The sequence below is a fragment of the Brachionichthys hirsutus genome, chromosome 9, assembly GCF_040956055.1.
Source record: "Brachionichthys hirsutus isolate HB-005 chromosome 9, CSIRO-AGI_Bhir_v1, whole genome shotgun sequence".
Lineage (NCBI taxonomy): Eukaryota > Metazoa > Chordata > Actinopteri > Lophiiformes > Brachionichthyidae > Brachionichthys > Brachionichthys hirsutus.
Window position 1 is genome coordinate 11,051,304 of NC_090905.1, and position 18,037 is coordinate 11,069,340.

General features: G+C 49.3%; 2 protein-coding genes across 2 annotated transcripts in view; one reads left to right on the top strand and one right to left on the bottom strand.

The window, feature by feature from the left end:
* Positions 1-6,425, top strand: part of tle2a (TLE family member 2, transcriptional corepressor a) — a 22,654-nt gene extending 16,229 nt beyond the window's left edge. The window contains 11 exon segments of the mRNA XM_068743339.1: position 1; positions 518-676; positions 1,033-1,156; positions 2,559-2,755; positions 3,394-3,473; positions 3,577-3,826; positions 4,004-4,251; positions 4,496-4,643; positions 4,765-4,915; positions 5,112-5,188; positions 5,328-6,425. The exon segment at position 1 is cut by the window's left edge and continues 44 nt beyond it. Coding sequence (XP_068599440.1) covers position 1; positions 518-676; positions 1,033-1,156; positions 2,559-2,755; positions 3,394-3,473; positions 3,577-3,826; positions 4,004-4,251; positions 4,496-4,643; positions 4,765-4,915; positions 5,112-5,188; positions 5,328-5,435 — 1,543 coding nt within the window. The 3' untranslated portion in view covers positions 5,436-6,425.
* A 3,528-nt stretch (positions 6,426-9,953) lies between these two features.
* tle2b (TLE family member 2, transcriptional corepressor b) overlaps positions 9,954-18,037 on the bottom strand; it is a 48,533-nt gene continuing 40,449 nt past the window's right edge. Inside the window, exons 11-20 of the mRNA XM_068743354.1 lie at positions 15,995-16,162; positions 15,547-15,688; positions 15,066-15,235; positions 14,777-14,853; positions 13,682-13,931; positions 13,216-13,463; positions 12,753-12,900; positions 11,942-12,092; positions 11,738-11,814; positions 9,954-10,061 (exon numbers count right to left, since the gene is read on the bottom strand). Coding sequence (XP_068599455.1) covers positions 9,954-10,061; positions 11,738-11,814; positions 11,942-12,092; positions 12,753-12,900; positions 13,216-13,463; positions 13,682-13,931; positions 14,777-14,853; positions 15,066-15,235; positions 15,547-15,688; positions 15,995-16,162 — 1,539 coding nt within the window. The remainder of the gene's footprint in view (positions 10,062-11,737; positions 11,815-11,941; positions 12,093-12,752; positions 12,901-13,215; positions 13,464-13,681; positions 13,932-14,776; positions 14,854-15,065; positions 15,236-15,546; positions 15,689-15,994; positions 16,163-18,037) is intronic.

Here is an 18,037-nt window from a genome sequence, read left to right on the forward strand (position 1 = left end):
GGTCAGTGAGCAGCCGCCGACCTTTGTTAACCTTCACCTGCATGCATAACGGAAACCTAACCTCAACGCGCCCGGCTAGAACGCCTGAATAATAATGATGATGATGATAATTCCCATAATTCACCTCTGCCTGCTCTGATTTCACTGCACAGTACATGCAACACACTCTCCGGCTTTATGCGCGCTTCTGTAGGCGTGACTGTTTTATTAGTTTTATGAGTCATTGCAAACCAAATGGGCAGCCAGGTTTTAACTTAAGTTTGTTTCCCTAATGGTTTAGGAAAGAAAAAAAAATGCACGATCAGCACTGTGCATTTCCGGCGTTGCCGTTAAATAACGCCCACCGCAACAGGGATTTTTTTTCATCTTCCATTAATTGCAATTAGTCTTAATCCAATGATAATGGTAGAAGGCATGAACAGTTTCGTGCTGTGGCCATTAAAGGCACTTTCCATGAAATCCCTGAGAGTGCATGAAGACGACTGCTGCAGTTGAGTTTTCTGCGTTTTGACTTCAGGACCCGTCGTCCCCCCGCAGCGTGCAGTCCTACTCATCACGGGAGAACGGCCTGGACAAGATGCCGTCTCGTAAGGAGGGCCCCCCCCAGGCCAGCCCCACCTCCCTAGCCTCCTCCAGCAGCGCTGCCTCCCCGTCCCGTGGCAAAGAGCCCCCACAGGTGAACAGATGCTGTGGCATGAAGCCATGTGCCGTTTGGTGGACACTTGCATACGAATAGTTTCTGCAGAGATCTTTGACGAGCTTGGATCAGTACGCCTAAACTCTGCTGTTTAGCTTCGGGTCACTCGTTCACCTGTGAGTTATTACGCAGCGCATCCCTCAGCAGACCCCAGCGCCCCGCTGTCCTCCTTCATCCTGTCGTTCTCTTCCTCTTTGTGTGATTTTTCTTTCCTGGCGGGGTCCGTCATTTTGCTGTAACGTTGTTTTCCTTTGACTAAATTCCAAAAGTAGTGTGTTCATTTGACTTCATGCTCAATTTTAATTGTATTTTCTGGCACTTCTCTCGTCTTCCAGAGGGAGAAGTCCACGACTCCCGGAATGAAGCCAGGCACCCCCATGTCTCAAGAGTCCAACACCCCAGGACCGAGCGGACCGCCCCAGTTCAGACCTGTCCCTGGCAAGCCGGGCATCGACCTCAGTAAGAACATCTTTCGCTTTTTCCAAAAAGAGAGAAAGACACTTGTATTGCTGCGATGCAAAAACCTGCGGCCCTTGTCTCGGGGAGTTTCAGGCTCACATGATCAGTTTGATGATATTCATTTAAAGCCCGGACATTTAATTTGCTGCTCCATGCCGGCTGCAGTAGAGTATCGGCTCGCTCCCCACTGCCCACAACCATCTGGACTTAATAAGCAGTAATGGGCTAAATATTCAGCACCCTTTACATTTTAAATGGGGAGATTAGGCGAGGTGATGGACTGTGACTGTGAGGCGCTTGACAATGAGCCTCCATCTATTCCAGCGTATCTTTTTCCTCCCATCACCTGTTATGCCCTGCTTTGCTTTCTCAAACACACACACACACACACGCACACGCACACACACGCACGCACACACGCACACAGTACATTATGCATGCATATGCCGCTACATGCACGGAAAGACGATGTAGAGGACGTGTGCATGCAAACACGACACACAGCGTTTCACTGCAGGAAAGCGTGTTGGCCAGCAGGGGTCAGTAGTGTTCCAGTGTGCTGCAGCAGGCGTGGGGGGGGGGGGGGTCTGCTGCATGGCGGACCCCCTCTGACAACACTCAGAGGCTCTGCAGACATTAGGGGACGTTTTCTCTGTGACTGACTGACATGAGACGCCCCCCGCTGGCGTGTAATCATTCACGCCCCACCCGTTTTATACGGGAGCGTTTTATTAACTGTTTTGTTGTTACCGCGGCGACCCTCTCTGTTTTTCTTTTGTTCTATCATTTATTATGTGTGGCTTTTAGCTGCGTTCTATTGTTAATATTTCTGTTTTTCTCCGCCCACACTAAGGCTGGCTGATATTACTTCAAATTAAGACGATTAGTTCAAGCTTAATTCGGCTGATGATCAGCTACTTATATCACATGCATATTTAATTTGCACTAAATGTGCCCGAGAGGCTCCTCCCCCTGTTTCTTCTGGGACCGTTCAAACAAACCGTTTGTTCTTCCTCTAAAGCTGGATTGACCCTAAAAAAAAGCACCGGCAGCGTTTCATGGCAGAAGAACCGGATGCACCTCGTCACCGTTACTTGGGGAGTCAGAACTCAGACAGAACGCGACGTCGAGTCCGCCCGCAGGTTCACTGGGACGAGCGTTAATCTGCTGAACAGGCGTGAGGCGGCTCTGTTTCCAGTTGCTTTGGTTAATCGCCTTCCCCGACGCGCCGGGCTGCACCTCTCGGTGTTTTATCTGGTTGTATACTTCTGTTTGTGTCGTCATGGTGTCCATAATGTTCATTGTGTATATGAAGAGTGAGACTACTGAGCCTGGACCTGATGTCCCGTCTCAGTCAACGGATGTCACTGCTTCACACTAAAACGAACTTTCCTCTCTTCAGCTCTGGGGCTGAGGAACCCCCTGGCAGTCCAGGGAGCGTATCCCCCGGGGGCCTTTGGCCTGGCCCCTCCAGGAGTGAATGGAGACCTTCCCGGGGCATCGGGCTATGGCGCCGGCCTCCATTTGGTCTCCCCCCAGATGAATGGAGCGGCGGCCGCAGTGGCGGCTGCTGCCGCCGGCTATGGGCGGTCCCCCGTGGTGAGCCTTCCACTCAGATTATCTACCCCCCCACAGTGTTTCTGTTGTATGCGGGACCTCATCTGGGAGGAGCGAGGGGGGGCGTGATTTAACCTCAGCTGGCAGTGACTCCCTCTGCTGCCGTCTTCGAGGTTAAATCAGGGGGACGGGGGCGTCGCTGTACCTGCACGCCTGTCGTGTTGGGCGTGGCTGCGTCTCGCTCCTGCTCTGCCAGTGCTCCCTCAGCGGATCAAGCGTTTAATCCAATGCGTGGATGGGCGGGGCTCCTTCTCCCGACCGGGAGAGGCTTGTTGAACTTTCAGCGCTGCTGCGTTTGCAGGACTGTCTGAAATGTTTACTGCTCTTGGGCTGAACCTCCAGCGGAGCCGCCGTCTTTGAGCGCCCCCGTGATTACTCTCTGCACGGCTCCTTCCTGCCGTCACGCCGTGAGCCGGCCGACGCGCTATACATCACGTACGTGTCGTGCTTCAGCGGAAAGACGGCTCTTGACTGAAAGGAATAGACGGGCCTCATTCTGTGTAGAGAATACCGGAAAGAAGGGAATGTTTGACGGGTAGAGCAAGAGTCTGTGACTCGGCGTGAACGCAGCTTTATTTCTAGGTGATTTACGTTCTCATTGAAGGTTCTCTGTCTTCCAGGTGGGCTATGAGTCCCCTCATCCACACATGAGGGTCCCTGGGCTGCCTGCCAGCCTGCAGTCGGCTGCTGCCGGAAAGCCGTGAGTGTCCGCTTCCTTTCCTGCCATCGCTCAGATAGTTTCAAACATTCAGCAGATGACTCGTTTGAATTCCCCCCCCCCCCCCCCCCCCCCCCGCCTCCAGGGCCTACTCGTTCCACGTCAGCGCAGACGGCCAAATGCAGCCGGTGCCCTTTCCCCCCGACGCCCTGCTGGGCCCGGGAATCCCACGCCACGCCCGTCAGATTCACAGCCTGAATCACGGGGAGGTGGTGTGTGCCGTCACCATCAGCACCTCAACACGCCACGTCTACACTGGGGGGAAAGGCTGCGTCAAGGTGTGGGACATCAGCCAACCAGGAAGCAAGAGCCCCATGGCCCAGCTGGACTGTCTGGTGAGGCGGTCGGGTGGATGTTTGTAGACTCCTATAAGTACTCATGTTGTTGTTGTCGTCCGTCCCCCCCTCCCCCCCCCCACTGCTGAGAAAACTCATTCAGTGATGAGTCTCTGTAGCAGCATTATGTCGTACAATATGCCCATCCTGAAACGCCGTTTCCTGGTGTCCAATCAGAACCGGGATAATTACATCCGCTCCTGCAAGCTGCTCTCTGATGGCCGGACCTTGATCGTCGGCGGAGAGGCCAGCACACTGTCCATCTGGGATCTGGCCACGCCCACCCCTCGCATCAAGGCGGAGCTGACGTCATCAGCTCCCGCCTGCTACGCGCTGGCCATCTCCCCCGACAACAAGGTCTGCTTCTCCTGCTGCAGCGACGGCAACATCGTCGTCTGGGACCTTCACAACCAGACTCTGGTCAGGTACGAGGAGAGAGGGAGAGGGGGACAGTGGAATGGGGGGGGGGGGGGGGGGTGTAAAGAAAACACCCATAAATAGACTGTGTTCAGGTACGACGAGAGTCTTGATGGTTACAGTCAGGAAGTCTATTACATGTATTACATAAATTATATGACCTAAAAGGAAGGGACCAAATAAATATGAAAGACAATTTTTTTTGTTGTTTGATCAGAAGATGCTGAGATCTCGGTTGTCTCGTCCCTGCAGGCAGTTCCAGGGCCACACAGATGGGGCGAGCTGCATCGACATCTCCAACGACGGCACCAAACTGTGGACGGGGGGCCTGGACAACACGGTCCGCTGCTGGGACCTCCGGGAGGGGCGGCAGCTGCAGCAGCACGACTTCACCTCGCAGGTAACGACGCGCTGGGAATGAGACCTAGTCGCCGTTTCTAGGTAGGCCAAGCTGCATTGTTGTCCCTGGGGGGGGACAACATCTCCCTCCCTTGATTCCTCTCCTCCCGCTCCGTCTCCAGATCTTCTCTCTGGGATACTGTCCCACAGGCGAGTGGCTGGCTGTGGGGATGGAGAGCAGTAATGTGGAAGTCCTGCACGTCTCCAAGCCTGACAAGTACCAGCTGCACCTCCACGAGAGCTGCGTTCTGTCCCTCAAGTTCGCCTACTGCGGTAGGGACACACACACACACACACACACACACACACACACTCCAGGAATCTCCTGTTCACATTATTCAAGAACAGTTTCTTCCTTTCCACGTCTCCCCTTTCTTAACAAAATCAGCGCCTCCTTTCAGGCTTCTCCATATCTCGCCTCGCCTCGGGCTTTATCGGTTGATGTCTGCGTGCGTCTTTTATCCTGCAGGTAAATGGTTTGTGAGCACGGGCAAAGATAACCTCCTGAATGCATGGAGGACACCGTACGGATCCAGTATATTCCAGGTAGGCCGCAGACCTTTACGTTGCATGAAATAATTCAGTTGTCCACCGTGTCCGGTCAGTCGAGGGTTAGCAGCTTGTGCATTCCTGTCTCAGCATTCATATAAAAAGCGTCTCTCCGTCTCTCTGTCTCCGTGTTCAGTCGAAGGAGTCGTCGTCTGTCCTCAGCTGTGACATCTCCCCTGACGACCAGTTCATCGTCACCGGCTCAGGTGACAAGAAGGCCACAGTCTACGAAGTCATCTACTGAACGCTGACTGGCTGAAATCCAATGGGCAGGGAGGCGTGGCCTGCTCCAAGGCCCTCCCCTGCACCAATGACTGTACAGTGCATCGCTGGCATGGGAAACAAAGAGACACTCGGCCTCTTACTTTGTTGTTTTGTTTACATTTGTGGAAGAAGAAACGAGGCACAAAGTCACATCTCTGGAAAACAAACGAAACTTTCAAACGTTGTTTTTAACGCTCTGAGAACGCTGGTTAGTCTCTAGCTGGTGCAAATGTCAATTCCTCCAAAGAGTTTTTGTTTTTTCTTTGTTTTTCTCCATTTTGTACGAAAATAAAACCTCTGTAGTGAACAAGAAATTATGGGTGTGGGGGGTACTTTTTTAGCCTTTTGAATTTGAATTTTTGGAAAGGTTGGACAGCATCAAGCAGAACAAAGACAGCAGGACTAAGGAAGTTTAGGGGACAATGATCCCTATTCTGTGCTGTGTGGATGCTTGTCTTGTTTGTCCCCGGTCCGGTCCGGCTCGGTCTGCAGGGTGTGGCTGTTCCTTGGTGCATCAGATGGGCAGGATCGCGTCCAAGTTTTTTTTTTCTCCTGTTAAATTTTTACAGCAACATGATTGTATCATCTCCAGGACACATGGGACGGATCAGGACTGGGTTTTGTTTTTGTTTTTACCTGAAGTGTCTTTGTTCCTTTTTAACTATTAGATTTTTGTTTCTCTCTACAAGAACACAGTTCTGGAGACACTAATGGGAAATCCAACCTTGAACAGAAAACAGGACTCCAGGGGACAGAAAACTGAAGTGTGTCCTAACTGCTCTCTCCAGGTCCACACACTCTGCTTTCATTGTAATCCTGCATTAAGTTTTCTTTTTTTTATGTTGTATTGTTAGGGCACATATAGGCAAAGACAGGTATTTTCACAAATGCATCGTGAACCTTGAACCTTGGTATATATGGACGTGTAAATAAAGTTCTCTAAAGGCAAACAGTTATGATATCTGCTTGGATTGGAAGACAAGCGTGGGGTGTTTCTTTCATTAGCATTTGTTCTCCAGAACAGATTAAAGCCACTCCTCAAGGATCAGTGAGGCGCTGCTGTGTTTCCATGACACCAGCGATCTACAGAACCAGCTCATCTTTCCAGGTTAAAGCCGCGAAACACACATTCTCATTTAATAGATTATGGGTGTGAATGGTGCGAAAATGGCCTCTGCTGTGTTGAACAGAACAAAGATGCACGAGGCTCATAGTGATGAGGTGAATCTGTAGCACGACGTGTGGATGGATGCTCGCCATGGAAATGATACCCAAGAGATGGTCGTTGAACTCTGAAAGACACCCGATCAACGAACATGTCAGAGCAGCCTCGTGATTGGCTGGTACAATTTCCAACTTTTGGATCAAAAGAGCAAACGGAAAGGCTGATCGCTCGCCCGCAGGCTGCTTTGCTTGGGTGAAGTCATTTTAGTTGATTTCTTTTAATTTTTTAGTTTTTTGCAGATGTTCTAACCGAATTACCTCATTGGGTTTTATTTATCGCACAAGATTTCAAAATATGAAATCTACTGCCAATGAAACAAACTAGGCCAATTGCGTAAACTTCCCCAAGACCAGCCTGCTCCCTCCAGGAATCCAGATGCATTCGGCTGTAACGTCGTGTTTATCGTTTGCTGCATTTTGTCAGAGTTCAGTGAGCGTCCTTTTGTGCGTTAACTCATGGTTACTTTTTTGGGGGGGGAGGGGCTGGGTGGTAGATTTTTCCCCACATGCAAAGCATCTGGTTGATTGCTCAGCCTTTTCTCAAACATTTAAATATATAGAAGGGGAAAGGATCAGAACAACACACTAGAAAAGATGAACACAATTTTGGTTTATTTTTCACACATAGTATTTATTGTACAGCACATGGGGAAAGCATCAGGGGGGGCGGGGGTGGGGGGGAACAGTGCATAAAAAAAGAAAAAAGGTCCTTGGCTTTTTAAAAAGAGAAACCAAACATGGGCTTTTAATACAGAAATAAAACTTTGTGATGGAACAAAGAAAGCACAGGCAAGGGAGGGGTGTTACTGACATTTAAATGAGTATCAAATACAGTGTCCCCAATATTCACGCTATACCACCAAATGCATAGCCATTATACAGCATCGTTCGGAGTATTATACAAGCTTGTGCATGAGAATAGCATTAAGGTGTGCCTGAGGCTGACGAGCAGAGTGAGAAGAGGAAGCAGGCAAAGGCATCAAACTGCACGGATCGTCTCTGACTCCTTGTTGGAACAAGTCCCTCGTCGTTCTTCTATCCTGCACCTAGTCCAGTGAGAAAGATGTACAAATCCTACTAAACGTCTGTGTACTTCCAACTAAACTGCAAACTGCAACGTGAAATCCGTCCCTCTGTGGCTCTGAGACACTCACTGTTGCTCGTGATCAGCAGAACGTAACCTTCCTGTGGCCCACCGAGCATGCATACAGAGTGGGACCTCTTCCTGGCCAAAGAGGCTTTGCACAATAAGGACTGAAGACAGGCTACAGCACACTGACTACCACATAAAAAATACAATGAATTATTAAAAAACAACAAACTGAAGACAGGGGATATTCTCCCCCCCCCCCCCCCCCCCCCCCCACACAGATATTGTATGACCTTTAACCGTCACCATCATCAAGGATAATAGTCTGAGTAAAAAAAAAAAAAAGGAATACAAATATTTCATCTGCCAGAAGACAGTCCTGGTCCAAACATCATGATATAAGACAAGTAACCACGAGTCATAAAAAATACTGAACAAAGTGAGGACTAAACGAAAAAGCTTAAATGTGCCTGTTTAATTCACGTATTGGTGGAATATGATAAATTGAGTTTGGGAGGAACAGAATGCTATTTTGGGGAAACATGCTAATTTGCTTTCTCGCTAAGACACACAAAGAAGATGGAAATTCTCGCAAATAAGGCTACAGCTGGTTAGCTTAGCGTAGCATGACGTACAGAAACTCCCAGCCTAAAGGAAGACCATCCGTCCACCGGGAAAGCAGCACTAATTGGAAGCCATATTTTAATTCGGACCACATCTGAAGTCTAAAAAAAGTTGATTTCACATTTGCAGAGCTTCTTTTCTCGGCTGGGACCAGCTGCCAGCCTGCAGGAAGGTGCGGGCCGAGACATATTTATTCTAATTCGGTGGGTTTTCTGCAGATGACGTGCTTGTTGGTGGATTTCACTTTGCTGCCGGCTGGCCTTGTTTCCAGGCCGCTGACTGTAGCCTTGACGGGGTCGTTCTTCTCATCAGAGTCTCAGCAAGAAAGTGAATAAGCGTGTTTGACCAACATGAAAGGCATTTTTAACACCTAAATTAAATGCAATGACAGAACGAGACGCACTCACGTTAGCAGATCACCACTGGAATCTCATTGGGGTTTCTCAAATGAAAACAGCGACTAGTTGCATGGAATCTAAACGGGTTCCGTTTTAGGGCGAGTGCGATGGCTCCTGTTAATCTGCCCTCTGGCCCCCCCCTTACAGGTGTGCGACTTCATCTGGCTGTTGGGGCCTTTAATGAGCGCGTCAGGAGAATATAATCCAGAGGGATTAGGGGGACCAGCTGGGTTGATGTTCTCCGTGGGCGCTGGGAGAACCCCCGCTGACTCCGCTGCTCATTAGATGCTGCCTCTGTCAGGCCAAAGTAAAATAGACATTACAAAGCGAGGCTGAGAGTGCTACGATGAATGACTAATTGGATGCTGTGTGTGTTTCTGTCGTCGTACAATTACCACGAGGGGGTGTATCCAACTATGTGTGTGTGTGTGTGTGTGTGTTTGTTGCTGTGCACCTCGTGTGTGTGTTTGAGAAAGGTCCGTGTTTCATGCATGGATATCTGAATTGGCCCCTTCCTTCTCGGAACACCGTCGTTCCCAGCTCCTGACACCTCTCGCTGGCGTCGGCCTCATTAAGGCTTCCACTGTCGGGCTAATGAATCGATTGTGTGGTATCAGTGCTCCTGGCTGGCGCTCCCACAGCGCTGTTCTGCACCTCCTCTTGCCCCCCCCCCCCCCCTCCACTGAGCTCTTAATCAGGAAACAGCCCTAATTACCCTGCCCCCCCACCCCCCTCTTCCTCCCTGCCATTTCCCTTTCTTCTAACTCTCTCTCCTCATTCTTGTCTTCTCCTCTTTTCACTTCCTGACTTTATCTTTATGCTCCACCGCCCTTTTCCTTTTGTCCTTCTTATCTTGCTGCTTCCCTTTCTGCCTCTCCATCTCTCTCTCTCTCTCTCTCTCTCTCTCTCTCTGCTATCATGCCTCATCCCTTCGGCTAAGAGTGGAAGGGGGAGGAAGCGTGGAAGCGTACATTATGGAGTTTCCACAGTAGCTTATATCACAGAGAAAAGGGGGTGAGGGGGCGCTGCGTTAGGGGCGAGGGTCAGAAAGACTGGGAAGGGGGTGCTTCTATTGCTGATGTAATGAGGAAGAGGAGCGTTTGGCAGGCTGTCCTCCTTCCTCCAGCTCCCTGTCCTGTCTCAGGTCCTCTCCTCCCAGCCCTCAGTACACGACCTCATACACCGTGGCCTTCTTGTCCCCGGAGCCCGTCACTATGTACTTGTCGTCCGGCGAGACGTCACAGCTCAGCACAGACGAGGACTCCTTGGACTGAGAGCGGGCGAGAGACACAGACACGCAGCCGGTGGAGGGAGGCGAGAGAGAGAGAGAGAGAGAGAGAGACAGGGAGAAACGTGTTACAATCGATGGATGGAGACAGATGGACAGACAGAAACACAAAGAATGAGATACGTGCCATTAATTAATGTTCAATCATTCAGGACATATTTGCATTTCAAAACAGTCAGCAGTTATTTCCAAAGAGACAGCTCCAGGACGCTGACTCATTCATCTGCCTCACTGAGACCCTCCTCCTCCTCCTCCTCCTGTCTGTCACCGGGGAGATGCAGCCTCATTATCTGCATGTTTGAGCATCACGAGTATCACAGCCTGATGGCAGAACGCTCAGTCCTCTTGGTCTCTCTTTTCTCTCCCCTGTGTCGGTAAACCTGGCTGCAGGAGATATAACGCTCCCTCTCCTCCTCTTCTTCGTCCCTCTGCTCCATCACTGTTTGTCTTCTTTTCTTTCCAGACCCCTCTTCTTCTTGTTGTACTCCTCTATCCCTTTGCTGTGTCCCCGTTACTCATATCGACCTCACCTCTAAACTCATCTTGTCCCTTCCTGCTTCAGCCTCGGTGAGAGGTCATTTCACACAGGATCTGTGTGTGTGTGTGTGTGTGTGTGGGTGTGTGTGTAAGAGAGAGAGACATTGTTGGAAAGAAAAATAAAAAAATAAAAGCTACGCTCTCTGAAATGTCTGAATACTCAGATGTCTACCTTTTGGTATTACAATGTTGATCATGTGATTTTTAGAGGATATACTTACATAATAATAATAATAATAAGAAGTATCAGAGAACCTGAATGAAAACTATTGTGTAAAAAAAGTTCAAATAAAATATGGAGGGAAAAGAAGAGCGAGTGAACATAAAGGGCAGAGAATAAAAATTGCAAGTCAGGGTGAATTTAGAAATATACAAGAAATAAACGATAAACAGAGAGGATGAAAAATGAGAGGGAAAGGAACTAAGTCAAGTGGGAGGAGGAGAGGACAGCGATAAACCAGAGAGGAGGACGAGGAGAGAGAGCAGCTCTGTGTAACATGGTGACAGGAGGGAGCGGCTTGGCAGGAGAAACATTTGGCATTTGGGTAACAAGGAGAGCCAGCATTCTCCTTTGAGTCTACAGGGGGTGACAGAAGGATGCAGCCCTGCTGCCCACTGTAGCACACACACACACACACACACACACACACAGCGTATAGGTCTTATGCACACACGAGTCAGCAAAAACACATCACCATGTATTTTTTTTCAATATTTAGACAGACTGAAATTGTTACTTTGTGGTGTGTGTGTGTGCGTGTGTGTGTGTGTGTGTGAGAGCAAGAGGGCTGTTAAGATGATTTTGAAATACATGCACCTGTTTGACACGTTATGTGTCAATCCACTCCTGAAACCAGCCTGACTCATACGCCACCACCTGTGTGTGTGTGTGTAGGTGTGTGTGTGTGTCGTTATCAGCAACTTGCTTGCCTCCGATGACAGAATGATGTGGACACAGCTGAGGATTTCCCATCATCGGGAGTTTGATGCAGGCACCTTTCTGTGGCCTGATAATGGAGCTGGCTGGAGGTGCTGTATGCACGTGTGTGTGTGTGTGTGTGTGTGTGTGTGTGTGCTAGTAGGAGCAGGAACACCCTCAACCGACGCACTTTGTCTCTCACCTGGAAAATGCTTGCTCCATATGGCGTCCTCCATGCATTCAGCAGATTGTCTTTTCCTGTGCTCACAAACCACTTGCCTGAACCAACACAGAGGAAGGAAAACACGTGAAGAAGAAATGCATAACGATAGAAATGCAGAATGGAGATTCGTGTCTGTCAGCGGCTGGAAATAGGCTAGAAACAAGTTATGCATGGCGTCCCTACCGCAGGAGGCGAACTTGAGGGACAGAACGCAGCTCTCGTGGAGGTGCAGCTGGTACTTGTCAGGCTTGGAGACGTGCAGGACTTCCACATTACTGCTCTCCATCCCCACAGCCAGCCACTCGCCTGTGGGACAGTATCCCAGAGAGAAGATCTGGAGACGGAGCGGGAGGAGAGGAATCAAGGGAGAGAAAAACATGGAGGGACAGAGGGAGGGGAGGATAAAAGGGTGGAGATAAAAGGGCAGGAAGCATGGGAGTCGGAACGGGGCAGAAGATGTGTGGGGATGGGGGGAAAAGGGAGGAAATAAGGTAAGATAAGGTCGATGAAAGAAAGAGGAGGGAAGGAGGAAAGGCATGAAGAAGAGATGAAGGAGGAATGGAGGGAATGGGGAATATTGAGCAAAACAGAAAAAAGACAATCGAGCATAGAGAGGAGAGTTTGTTCTAAAAGTAAAAAAAAGAGGAGGATGATGTGATAGAAGACGATAAAGAGTAAATAAGTAAACTGAGAAAGAAAGAGCAGCGGTGGAGTCATTACACGAGGGATCGAAACTCATCTGACAACAGTGGTCAGTATAGCCCTGCTGTGTTAATGCGAGACTGTGTGTGTGTGTGTGTGTGTGTGTGTTGTGCATCCATAAAAAGGCCTCGCACAATAGTGTGGAAATGAGCGACCTGTCATCATATGTCGTTGTTACGACGGATCAAGGCGGATCAAACCGGCGTCCCGTCACGCCTTCCCAGCGCTCGAGCAGAGCGTCAGGGCGGAATAGAGGCGCGTCACGGCGTGTGCGTGTTTGCGACCACGTTACCTGCGAGGTGAAGTCGTGCTGCTGCAGCTGCCGCCCCTCCCGGAGGTCCCAGCAGCGGACCGTGTTGTCCAGGCCCCCCGTCCACAGTTTGGTGCCGTCGTTGGAGATGTCGATGCAGCTCGCTCCGTCTGTGTGGCCCTGGAACTGCCTGCAGGGACGAGACAACCGAGAGCTCAGCATCTTCTCCGCTCGCCGCTCGTGCCAGAAGGCAACGCACACTGCGGCTAAAACACCAAAGAGCACGCCTCCATCTTATTTTCCAATCAAACAACGAAAACATTGTCTTCCATATTTATTTGGTCCCTTCCTTTTAGGTCATATAATTTATGTAATACATGTAATAGACTTCCTGACTGTAACCATCAAGACTCTCGTCGTACCTGAACACAGTCTATTTATGGGTGTTTTCTTTACACCCCCCCCCCCCCCATTCCACTGTCCCCCTCTCCCTCTCTCCTCGTACCTGACCAGAGTCTGGTTGTGAAGGTCCCAGACGACGATGTTGCCGTCGCTGCAGCAGGAGAAGCAGACCTTGTTGTCGGGGGAGATGGCCAGCGCGTAGCAGGCGGGAGCCGATGACGTCAGCTCCGCCTTGATGCGAGGGGTGGGCGTGGCCAGATCCCAGATGGACAGTGTGCTGGCCTCTCCGCCGACGATCAAGGTCCGGCCATCAGGGAGTATTTTGCAGGAGCGGATGTAATTATCCCGGTTCTGAATGGAGAAGATTAAAAACGGTTGGAGGGGAATAAGAGTTCGTGAGACAGCTGGCAGCACGATCGTTCACATTTAGGAAATGAATGTGATGAAAAAGGACAGAGGCAATAAAAGACAGATTAGTGACTGCCCTGGACAAACATGTTGTGTGCCATTTTAACGTGTGTGTGTGTGTGTGTGTGTGTGTGTATTTGACGCCATCCTTCCCGCCTCACCAGACAGTCCAGCTGGGCCATGGGGCTCTTGCTTCCTGGTTGGCTGATGTCCCACACCTTGACGCAGCCTTTCCCCCCAGTGTAGACGTGGCGCGTTGAGGTGCTGATGGTGACGGCACACACCACCTCCCCGTGATTCAGGCTGTGAATCTGACGGGCGTGGCGTGGGATTCCCGGGCCCAGCAGGGCGTCGGGGGGAAAGGGCACCGGCTGCATTTGGCCGTCTGCGCTGACGTGGAACGAGTAGGCCCTGGGGAAAATAGAGGGAGGAGGACAGAAATAATTCAGTACTTCATTACTGGAAAAAACAAACGAGTCAGAATGAATCAAGGAGTGAAAGGTAAAAATATACATAACATCTAAATGACAATATAACGACCTGGAACTCCCATAATCCCTCACGGAATCCTGGCCGCAGCTCAGTCCACTGTGGCTGTGGGCGAGGATGCACAGTGTGCTGCAGGCCAGAGTCAGTGTGGCATTGCTAATGGCCGATCAATACCGAAGCGGTTGGACGCCAAGGATGTTTTATGATTTCAAATTAGCACGGCAAGAACAAATCGCTACTTTGCAGCAAATGACAAAACAACACAATCCCTCAGCCGGTGGAGCCACATGAAGGCGTGTGGGTTGGAGGCGGCGGCCCGGAGAGGCGGAGGCTCAGAGCTCCCACGTGTGGCACTGGGTTCGAGTGCAGCACTGACAAGCCACAGGAAAATGTGAGCAGCTATGGATTCCTCGCCGATCCAAAAATTTTGGACTGTCACAGAGCAAGTTCTGGATAAAGTCTGTGAAATTGTCTGTTTCTAATTATTTTCTCACCGTAACACAATTATTCTACTCAGCGTTCACGTATTTCTTTTCTTAATTGCCATGAATAGAAATTAAAATAGCTCTAATTCCTGTGTTTACCTGGGGTGTGAATATTTGAACGATGTACATGCAAATGATTAAAAAAACAACTTTAAGATAACCGCCTATGTTTAATTCCATCACATCAGATGTTAAACTTCTATGAAGCGTATCACATGACCTTTATGCATGCTGGAGCAGAGCTCTATCATGTGTTCAAGAGTCACAGAAAAACACACTCACGGCTTGCCACCAGATGAACCAGGCAGAGCGGAGGACAGCCCAGGGGCCCTCAGATGAGACCGAGAATCATACGCCACCTGGTGGGGTAAAGAATACCCCCCGCCCCCCCAAAAAAACAACAACTCAGAACTATGCGGGCTGATGCCTGACATGCTTGGAGTATAAAATGAATGTGCAACACTCTCTGATAATGCAGAACACAGTCATCCATTTTTAACAGTGGCGCGCTTGTTGTGACGCTGAGTTATAAATCATTCCCTGACAGGAGAATCATTTGGACTCCACTCACCATGGGACTTCGGGAGTAGGCGTTGGCTGCTGCGCTGATTTGTGGGGATAGGGTCAAAGCGCCGCCGAACCCTCCTGGGCTGGCCAGCTCCCCGTTTAGCCCTGCGTGGGACACCACGCCAAAATGAGCCGGGTATGAGCCGGGGGCTACAGACATTGGACTGCGGAGAGCTGGGAAGGGAAGGAACACAGGAGCAAAGGATTCCAGGATTGAAATGTGGGATCTCGCTCTTTTCTCCTGGTATTAAATCCATACACTAGCATTTATTTTCCGTGATTAAATGGAGAGTTTTTGGCCGGCTGTAAGTTACAAGGCGACAGCGATAAAAGTGAATAAACACAGGAGGAAAAGGAGCAACTGGAGGGACAACGGGGGTACAAGCCATGAAGGTCAGAGGTCGACTGGGTGCACGGTTTAAGTGTCACGTCGCTGTTTGGTCACAGCCCTTTTAATTTAAACATGCGGTGTCGTGCCTCCTCACCGAGGGGGTCCGCACCGGATGCTGCTTTGGTGGCCAGACGAAGGCAAGACGTGCTGGGACCAGGGGCTCCCGGGGTAAGGGCCTCACGGTGAGACGGGGACGGGGTGCCAGACTTGGACAACGGAGACTGGGACTTGTCCATCTGTGGAGAATTCCGAGGAGAAGCATGAAGAGAAAAAAAAAAATCGAACAAGTGGCTGATCTGACGGCAGGATGGCGAACTCTGGACCAACTCAGACACTTGTGACTAGTCACAAAGAAGACAGAGGAAGGGGCGGGTCACACAGGCACAGCGAGTGGAGCAGCTACAGCTGGGCGGGGTATAAACTGATAGACCGCGGTGCGGCTTGCAAACATACAAAACGTTCTTTTGTTCGACACCGAATCGTGTCAGAAACATTTGAGCAGAAAGGAAACCGCAGCTCACTCAGCATCCGATCTGTCATACCTGTGCAGAGTCCTTGGCTTTCCCCGGGGTGGGGCTGCGGGGGTTTGGGGTGGAAGGAGTCTCTCCTGCATTCGAGGAGCCCGGCAGCTCTTTTCTAAGGGTGGGGGCCCGGTCTAATCCATTTCCATGGGGTGAATGAGGGGGGCTGCCTGCAGGAGAGTTAGGCTCCTGAAAGACAAGGAGAGAAGAACTTATCACGTTTTCTTTTCATGTCTCTGAGGGACATTAAAGGTGTCCAGGTGTTTTCAGTCCTTCTCTCAGTCCATTTATTAGCGTTTCATCACATATTTGCATTTAAAGAAAGCATCTTTGTCCTTGAAGCGGCGCTGAGCAGAGATTTGTGTGAGTATGGTTATGGTACGCAACGCTGACAGACATGAGCGTTATCATTCCACAACACAATGTCTGTCAATCAAACTAATGCAAACCTTACATTCTCTGTTGTGCTTTTCTTCTTCACACGAAGCTTCAGAGTCAATGTGACGAAAGTTGTTCTTTGTGACTGATGAACCCGTAATCGCTCTCGATTCCCTGCATCAAATTACAGAATCTCACCTGGAAAAGTTGAGCTGCCTTGAACTATTTTCCTATTTTTAAGAACACACATTTATTTAACCGTGCGTTTTCCCATTGTGTGTGTGTGCATCCCAGCTCATGATAACCACTTGCTTTCTTTTTTTTGCTTATTTTTTCATCTTGCATGTAAGTTAAAAACTCACTATCTCTCTATCTCACCATTAGTTGTAATTAAACATTTATAGAGTCTTATTTATACTCGGTGAAACTAAAATGCTGCAGATTCACGCACTTTTCGAGGTTCAACACAACCTGCAGCCGGCATTGTGCACGCTACACGAAACCGTCCAGATCGTAACTGTTGCTGGCGAAGTGGCGTGGAGCTGGAAATGATATTGCTGCTGCTTTCATCACTGGAGCCACAGTAGAGCCAACGCTGCCTCCTCCACAACAGAGTGCTGCAATAAGCACTTCTCATTGGGTCACAGCGATCAGCACAGACATTTAAGCGCTTCCACACACACACACACACACACGCACGTACAACCTCCCCCTTTCTGTTATTACGCACATTTGTCAATTTATTCTCCTTCCTCATTTTGTACCATTTTTCCAATCACACAAGAGACCAGGTCTGATATGTGTGCAATATCAAAGTCGAGAGCGCTTCGATAAAAGCACGTTTTTGGTACACTGTGTGAAGCATTTAAAGAACTAGACTGTTCCAGGGGTGCAAACGGCTTTGCATATATTACAAGAGCCAGACTGCAGTTATCTAATGAGAGGAGAGAGGTAGAGCAAGGGAAGGCAGAGGCAGGGTGGGAGAAGGAAGTGAAATGAAATGCTGGAGAACAGAGGCTTCAACAGAGGAGGTGGATGAGAGGCGACCGGTAGACCTGTGTGTGTGTGTGTGTGTGGACTGACACAGATCACAACGCTAACAGCAGCAGCTGATAATGAGCTTACATTGCAGCTCTTCTCTTTACAAGGAAACTGCAGCGGAAAGCTGAACTAGCTCCATACCTGCTGACTCGCTTCACATTCCATTAATCCACACACGAACCGAGTTTACAACAGACGATGTCATCAAAGCGGCCCAGCCAGCAAATCAAACGCTACACCATGTTGTGTGTGTGTGTGTGTGTGTGTATGTGTGTTTGTGAGTGTGTGTCGATTTGAGGTTTGTCAGGAAATGCAGCTATAAGCTTTTGGCGTTTCGCAATCGATCAACTTTCGTTCTTCACAAATATTAGGAATGCGTACTAATTATAGTGTTTGATGAGATTACCTGTTAATTTCCCCCTCACCTCTGATGATTTAATAATCTATATATTTGGGTATTGGATGATTATTCAAGACAAACCAGCTATTTTCTGAATTTTTAAATCAATTCAGATTAAATATATATAATTTGTGTCTAACAAGTTTAGTCTGTTTGAACATTTAAAGTGTGTAAACTAAGCCGATAAATGGAAATTAAAAGATAATAAATAATCAAAGTGTCTAATTATGATAGAAAGTCGAATG